At 43.4% G+C, this 8401-nt stretch overlaps 1 protein-coding gene across 3 annotated transcripts; it reads left to right on the top strand.

Moving 5' to 3' along the window:
* Positions 1–1031: 1031 nt before the first annotated feature.
* Positions 1032–6080, top strand: LOC119303140 (pentatricopeptide repeat-containing protein At5g19020, mitochondrial-like). Of its 3 annotated transcripts, none has more exons than XM_037580231.1 (3): positions 1032–3216; positions 4562–4663; positions 5405–6080. In XM_037580231.1, exon 1 carries the CDS (start codon positions 1243–1245, stop codon positions 3211–3213), a length of 1971 nt encoding a protein of 656 aa, XP_037436128.1. In that variant the 5' UTR covers positions 1032–1242; the 3' UTR covers positions 3214–3216; positions 4562–4663; positions 5405–6080. The 3 variants fall into 3 exon arrangements, with proteins under 3 accessions (XP_037436128.1, XP_037436127.1, XP_037436126.1); XM_037580230.1 differs by having other exon boundaries at positions 1032–4663; positions 5405–5576; positions 5728–6080; XM_037580229.1 differs by having other exon boundaries at positions 1032–4663.
* Positions 6081–8401: the final 2321 nt, after the last annotated feature.

Genomic DNA, 8401 nt, shown 5'->3' with positions numbered 1-8401 from the left:
GCGACCACCAATGTTGCTACCGACGGAGCTGGAAGCATCTACCGATGAAGCTAAACGCTATGACCAGCAAAATCGGAAGCTGCAACTGGCAGGGCACGCGGCCACGACGGCGACCACGAATGCTACAACTGGTGGAGCTTGAAGCTTCTACCGGTGAAACTGAAAGCTACAACCGACGAAATCCAAAGTTGCAACTGACTGGCACGCGACCACACCGATGACTAGAGATGCTGCAATCGGCGGAGCATGAAGCTTCTATTGGCGAAGCTTTTGAAAGCTACAATCGATGGGCACTGTGGTACACGATGACTGGCTGAAGGTGAACTATTCGGGGATCTTCCGTGGCGCCAGACGTGCCTAGTTTTGTCCTTCGTAGCTTCGTCGGAGTCAGAGTTGCGTTGTTTGGTCGTAGCTGGCTGAGCTGTAGCATGGATCGGGATCTTCATGCAACTCTCTGATGCCTTTACAACGTGGGTTGAGTTGACGATCACCTACGGCAAAGTCGGAGTCGTTTGCTCAGGGTTTAGAGATGGCAATGCCGCCTTTAGGGGAGGAGTGATGATGATGATGCCCGTGTGCTATCTCGGCAAACCCCTCTTCGGAGTGATGTGCGCGTGGTATCTGAGTGTGCCGCTTAGCGATTGTGATGGTTTCGCCCGGGTTTCCATCAATAACTAGGCAAGCTTGGTTTTGCTCGTTTTCTTCTAATTAATCAAGCAACTTTTTTCTTCTTGATAAATGCAGAAATTCTGTCATTTTGAAAAGAAAAAACAATTGACGGGCACATAGGACCACGACACGCCATCCATGCTGCAACCGGCGGAGTAGGAAGCCTCTACGGCAAACCAAAAAAGTTGCGACCGACAAATCAAAAGATGCAATCAGCGATTACGCGACCATGTCATGATTTAGATGTGCAATACTTATAACACATTTACACGTGCTTTAGCAAAACTGAAGAAAAATCAAATGATGCAGGAGTAAGTATTATTTTTGGGTACGTACTGGTACGTAGCGAGGAGCGTGTGCTCCCGAGTTCACCTCGTAGAGATCTCGACGGTGAGAAGAATGGCAACGGCGGATCGTTCACCAAAGCGAGAGGCGATGGAACAAGGAAGGCGGTGAGGCGGACGGCTGCGGGGCCATCGGAATAGGCGGGAGGCGGCGGCGGGCAGCGACGGGAGGACGGCGGACTCTCGCCGAGGCAGATACAGCGGATTGGCACGAAGAAGTGGGAAGCACATGCCCAGCGGCGGCGCCCCTCTCGCCGTCTTCCTCGTCTCGTCCCTCAAGGCCGGCGCGCGCCTCCGCCACGGGGAGCAGCTCCACGCGCTCGCCGCCAAGTCGGGCCTCCTCGCCTCCAACCCCTTCGTCCGCAACTCCCTTCTCGCCTTCTACGGCCGGCTCCCCTCCCCCCAGGCGCCGGCGCTCGCCCACCACCTGTTCGACGAAATACCCCTGGTCCTCCGCGACCCCGCCGCCCACAACATCCTCCTCGCCGCTCTCGCCCGCGCGGGCCGGCTCGACCTCGCGCGGCGCATGCTCGCGGAGATGCCCCAGAGGGACACCGTCTCGTACACCACCGTCTTGACCGCCCACGCGCGCGCCGGCCACGCGGAGGACGCCGTGGCGGTCTTCCGCGGCATGCTCGCCCAGGACGTGCCTCCCAACGAGGTGACCCTTGCGGGCGTGCTCACGGCGCTGGCCCAGGAGAGGCCGCCGGTGCCGGTGGGTGTGGCGCATGGAGTCACCGTGCGACGTGGGCTCGACGGGTTTCTCATTGTGGCCACCAACCTGGTCCATGCTTATGCGGCAGCGTCACAGGTTTGTTATGCCCGTGAGATCTTTGAGCAGATGCCATATAAGAACACAGTCACTTGGAATGCCATGCTTAACGGCTATCTGAAGACAGGGATGGTTCATATGGCTGCTGAGGTATTTGGGAGGATCCCGGAAAGGGATGCAGTCTCTTGGCTGACGATGATAGATGGGTATATCTGTGCAGATGGTACATCAGAAGCCCTGAGGGCATATGTTGCCATGATGGCTGAGGTGGACACGAGGGGCAATGCGGCGCTGCTTGTTGATTTGATAAAGGTGTGTGCTCGACATGCTGCGGTTTTAGAAGGGCAGCAACTACACACAGTCATTCTGAAGGATGGTTTTGATGCCCATCCGTTTGTACAAGCGACCCTTATCCATTTCTATGGTTCCTGTGATCGTCTTGACCTTGCCCGGATGCAATTCAAATTATCAGACAAGTCACACATTGCGTCTTGGAATGCTCTCATGTCTGGTCTACTACACAGGAACCTAATGCGTGAAGCAAGGCAACTGTTTGATGACATGCCTGAGAGGGACACCATTTCATGGAGTACTTTGTTATCTGGGTATGTACAGAGTGGACATTCAAACAAGGCTTTGCAGTTATTCTACTTGATGCTGGGCGCTGGTGTTGAACCGAATGATGTCACTTTGGCAAGTACTCTATCCGCAGTTGCTGATTCTGGCACATTGGAGCAAGGCAGATTTATTCATGACTATATAATCAGCAAATCAATCCAACTTACAGACAACCTGAGTGCTGGACTGATTGATATGTACGCAAAGTGTGGTAGTGTCGCTGATGCAGTTCAATTATTCAGTTATGTTAAGCATAAGTTATCTTCTGTGTCTCCTTGGAATGCTACCATCTGCAGTTTAGCCATCCACGGCCATGCACACACGTCGCTTGAACTGTTCTCAGAACTACGAAGCACCAATATTAAGCCCAACTCAGTCACATACATTGGTGTCTTGAATGCATGCTCTCATGCTGGGCTGGTAACCGAAGGGAGGCACCATTTTGAGTCCATGAGGAGAGAATATGGAATCCAACCAACAATTAAACACTATGGTTGCATGGTTGATCTTCTTGGTCGAGCTGGACACTTGGAAGAGGCAGAAAGTCTTATCCAGATGATGCCTATGAAATCAGATGTGGTGATATGGGGCAGCATCCTTGCAGCCGCGAGGACACATGGAAATGTAGCCTTAGGAGAAAAGGCCGCGGAAGAATTGGCCAAGATTGATCCAAACCATGGAGCATCCAAAGTGGCCTTATCTAATATCTTTGCTGAGGCTGCTCGCTGGAATAATGTGTCCTTAGTGAGGAAGGAACTCCAGGGTGAAAATATGGAGAGGTTTTCTGGAAGCAGTGGAGTTGTTCAGTAATAGGTCATTACATTTCCTGATTGGATTCTTCTTGTGCAACAATTATGATAGCAAGCAGCTTCGTTTGTGTGATTATTCATTTGGTTTGCCATCCGTACAGTTATGATTCGTTAAAGAGCTAAAATGGCAGCAACTGAATATATGACAAAGCTGACAGGCAATACATCTCCAGAAAACTGCTATTTTCTTCTCTAGGCAGTTACACTACTCCTTTGCATGTAAAACTGCTATTTAGAAAATCTATTTATGAACTTAATGACAAAATATTTAATTGCACGTTACTTACCATTATGTCACATGTGCAAATCCTAAAAACATTGTCTTGCTTCCTTTCCTTTTGGATCAAATTTGCCTGGCCATTCTTGCTTTCACTTTCTGCACTGTGTTAAAATCACATGGACTATTCAGGAAAAGGTTAGGATGCTATGAGAAATATCAGTCTTTCTTCACACAATATATGCTTTACATATTTGCTTCAGATATAGGCCTTCTAAATGGTATCCTCACATCACTGGTTTTGTGTTCAGAATCTATGCAGGCTGATTTAAGATTATCAACTTCAGTTTGATCTGCTCTTCTCTGTAGAGATTTTTCATGCTCGATTGTTTTTTTTCCATTTACCAATCTAGAATTCATTTGAGACATGGTTTGCATGTCAGGGCCAATTACCTCTGGTTTGGTAAAATAGTTAACAATTACTCCCTCTCTAAACTTTTATAAGATGTTTTAGGCCACTAAAGAAGTTTACAGAGGGAGTACTGATCATGATTCATGATAGGTGATAAAGGTTGTTACCACAATGGTGCTCCCTTTCTTTCTGCGCAGTTTACAGTGGTACATTGTCGCAAGCTAGCATTCAGTTTTTTTTTCCATCCTCCTAGTTCCCTTTATGTACAGGAAGATTTTTTTTCTCAAACGGGCACCTAAGTGCTCGTCATTGTATTAGAAGGAATGCCAAGATGGTGGGAGTCTTACAAACACGAACTAAAAAGTGAAAGCAAAAACAGAAAGCAAAGGCAAAGAAAGAAACATTAAAAGAAAAGTGTACACCATCCTAGCATCAAATACAGGGCGTCAATTGCAGCACTATAGTTCCATTGACCAGCCTTAAAATGATTACTCAGATTTAGGAATGTGTTGCTGATTGCCAAGTAGCCAGGTTTGTATCATCTTATGAATCATATGAGACGGGCTGTCGATACACATGTGTTATCATAAAACTCCAGTATGCGTTAAAGCATGTTGTCATTCCTCTATTTGTGTCCTTTTTGTTTTGCAGTCAAGTTGCATGGTTCACTTTGAAGTTGTGTATTGTGACAATTTGTGATAATGTCGATAATTTTTGCAGTATCTATCTTACAGTCTGATGGATATGCCTCATGGTGGTGCATTTACTCTTGAATCAAGACATCTTTCTCCTCTCGTCAAAGGTTGCTACAAAACAATATAGGTGTGTGCTATATGCTTCACTTCAAAGCTTTTTTTCCCCTGTTGGTGCCACTTTTTACTTGATCTATACTAAAACTGACACTCTAGGTGTGTGCTATGTTATAATCCCTCCGTTCGGAAATACTTGTCTTAGAAATGGTTGTATCTAGAACTAAAACAAGTCTAGATACAATCATTTCTAGGACAAGTATTTCCGAACGGAGGGAGTATTTACTAAGAAAATCAGTTTGAGTGTCATACAAAAAGCAATGTGTTGGTGTTTCATGGATCTTTAAAATTTCTGTTAGGAGCACTTCACTTAACATTGCTCTTCTCGATGGCAGCTCCCAGTTCAGATGTGGACTAATCAAATACAAGCTGCAATGAGCCTAGGCTGTTCAGTAACATTGTTAAGCGAATATTTCGACAAAAGGGATTTTACTACTGCCATTGGTTGCTACTCTTAGGTCACCTGTTATCTGTCTGTTCATTATTTATTAAGTTGTCGTTCGCTTTTTTATGGCAAAAAAAGGTGTCATTTGTTTTCATTGGGTCTTACTTAATCTATGGCACCATGTACACACTGTATCAAACAAAATAATATTGTTCTTCTCCATCTTCTGGAACAACCATAGTTTAACAGTTACTTAACCATATAGATTTTTCTTTGGGATAAATTTAGCTTTGAAATGTTCGTATTAGATCGCAAACTTCTATTCCTAGAGGTCAATCTTGATTATAGCCTTTTGAATTTGCTTTGCAGTTTGTTGAAGCTGGTACCATGATTTCGCCCACAATTTATACCAGGCGTCAGTTGTCATATCGTGAATGACATGCCGTGATAAGTTCTGGCTAATGCAGTGCAGACTCTGTTGATAAGGCCAATAGAAAAGGCACTTCAATTTTCCCTGACCCAATCTATTTGATGAGGAAAGGTGTGTATCAAGGAAAATTAAACAGGAATAGGCATTTTCCTTTTGACCATTGCCCTGCAAACTCAGAATTCTTGCCTATAATTATTTGGGCTGCAATAGGTGAGCTTAGGATACTGTTTTCAATTTTCTAACCTTTTCTTTTCTGTGCAAGGGCGATAATATGTTTGAAGAGTGAATCATTTATCACCCATTGTATTTGTGTATGCTGACATATGGAAGAAAGTGCTAAGTTGTATAGATGATTCTTCATGTAGCCACAGATGGGGGAAAATATTCTTGTGTAACATAAACTAAGTGAAGCAGCAAGCTTTTTGCTTGACTGGGTACGAAGGAAGATGCTGATATACTCGTCACTTTAATCTTAGTTTTTGGTTAGACAACAGTTGAATACTTTTGTTTCAGTAATACTCCAACATTAGAACTTGTAACCCCAGAGTTTTTTTTTATCTTAGTGATGCCATTGCTATGGTCTATTAGTAACATACACATGATACTTTGATGGCATCTGATTTTTGTTCTAATCCATATCTGATTTTCTTAAGCAATAGTTGGGTGTCTAGAGTATAGAATAAAGAAAATGACTTCTCTAGATGATGTAGCCGCTCGATTATTTGTTGAAGCTAGATCTGATGTAGGCTAAGGATTAGTGCTCATAATCGCTGGGTTTCACCACACAATGTCATACATTTGTTTTGTGCATCGTCAAATAGTTATTTTCTTCTTTGTGTTTTTTCTAATATTGTTTCGTTCCTGCTCCTCATGGATCAGTTACTCCCTCCGTTCCATAATTCTTGCCGTGGTTTTAGTTCAGTAAGACAAGAATTATGGAATGGAGGGAGTACTTTACTAATTTCTTTGTCATATCAATAGCCATTTGTTCCCACTTGATATGATGTCTTTTATTTTTCTATAATGTGCTTGCGATCCCGGGTGAGGATGTTGGCTTCTGATGTCCACACTCACTTTTGTATCCACGTTGCACTCCGTGCCAGGCTCTTGATTATAATAAAGTGAACTATATTTCGTAATATATCAACGTAATATGTACATGGTTGACAGCTCCTTGCACCTTCGAGTGGAGAGTTTAACAAAGTTGATCTTTTCTTCATGGTAAATCAGCAGTTTATCTTCTCGTGTGCAGCTGCGCTTCCAGATTACCCCACCGTGTGTGCTATCTTTTATCGTCTTGAGTTTGCTTTTGCTCTGAACAAAAAAAAATCTGACTTCTTTGGCAGCAAACGTTGCTCAGTGGTCTACCCTACGTGCAAATTTTTGTGAAGTAATGTTATTTCCGTTGGTCTGGCAAAAAAAAAACTATATGCTTCGAAATGCTTTCAAAAACATCATATTTGAAGGGTTTATTCTTTTTTACCAGAGCATTATGAATGTTTTGTTTCTTTACGAAACTTTGCATGTAGGTGAAACAGTCAACAATGTTTGTTGTAAAAAATCATTTTTTAATTGTTTTACTATTTTTCTCATTTTACTTTTCATCCTGGTTTCTCCTTCCAGATTCTTGACCAGTTGCTTAAATTGATTGCTTGCATAATTCAAATGTCAAGTGTCTACTTACAAGATACGAGGAAAAGTAATATGTAGCCCATCTGTTGCGATGGATGGACATGCAAAGGGTGATGCAACTCCTCAACTCTCTTGCTCAGCTGCCTTGCACATACATTGGCGTCCGCTGGCTGTTTTCCAACCCAAGGATCATGCCCAAGATAACATCATCTTCCAAGCTTTTCTTTTATTATCTTCATCATGATGGCGTCTAGGTTCAAATGATGGTTGATGCTAGGTAAACTTTTTTTTTGGAAACATCACCGGGGTCAAACTGCCCACCTGAATTTTCGTTTAGTCGACGTCTGGCAAACTGTCAAAGATACAGTGTTTTCTTCGCCCACTCTCAGTTTCAAGATCATGTGGTGTATGTCTGGCACTATGTTGCTGGCCTCTTATATTTACAGGCCAGCTTGTTCTCAACCACTACCTGATGTCTATGAAAAACTCCCTCCTGTTGCATTAGGATGGATGTTTAGTATATTTTCATATGAAAAGATCACAATGTTGGTAAAAGTCATAGAATGGACTTGCGTTCATTGTTGGAAGAGCCCTTGAGACGAGTGTCCTTGTAAAACATTATTAGTATGTTGACTGCTACAGCCTGTTTTTTTTCCCTCTTTGGTGCATGCACAAACAACATTTTTGTGTCAATAGTGCTTCTTTTGTTTTAGTACATATGTCGCCAATATTGGCGGGGGCATATACTTACCGTTTCTATTGGGCACGAAAGGATGCTTCTTAATTAAGTTTCCGTCTCAAAAACTGAATGAAATGAGCCAGTATAATTGTAGTCACTGTCTGCATGTGGACTGCAACCTCTATTGCCAAGTAGAAATTGTAGGCTCATTGACAACTCATGTGCATTAGGCCCTTTCTCCATAGTGTACAAGTGCTAATCATTGCCACATAAGCAAAAAAAATGACATGAAAATGCAATTAAGAAGGAGAGAGAGCAGGCCTGTGACCCTGGTAAGAAACAACGTCACGCACATGAACCTAGCAAAACACTTAAACGAAGAAAGATCACCAATGCATAGAAGAGTTTAGTTGCTAAATAATTAAATAAAGGAAACTTAACTACAACAAGTTATGCACCTATGCATTGGAGATTTTAGTTGCTAAACTCTTTAATGCGCTTAGCACCTCATCAGAAAATAAATACATTGCCACAGGTAGATTGAGTGCACTACCCCCCACCCCCGCCCCCCTTAATATTGGTCGGTCAGTATGGTTGTCTTAACAATTTTGTCATGAGTGCAATG

The sequence above is a fragment of the Triticum dicoccoides genome, chromosome 5A (assembly GCF_002162155.2).
Source record: "Triticum dicoccoides isolate Atlit2015 ecotype Zavitan chromosome 5A, WEW_v2.0, whole genome shotgun sequence".
Classification (NCBI taxonomy): Eukaryota; Viridiplantae; Streptophyta; class Magnoliopsida; order Poales; family Poaceae; genus Triticum; species Triticum dicoccoides.
Note: the sequence above shows the minus strand (reverse complement) of the source record. Positions and strands in the feature narration are given on the sequence as shown.

What these genes read in the sequence shown, in the direction of transcription:
- LOC119303140 (XM_037580231.1), top strand. Translation starts at nt 1,243, where the DNA reads ATGCCCAGCGGCGGCGCCCCTCTCGCCGTCTTCCTCGTCTCGTCCCTC.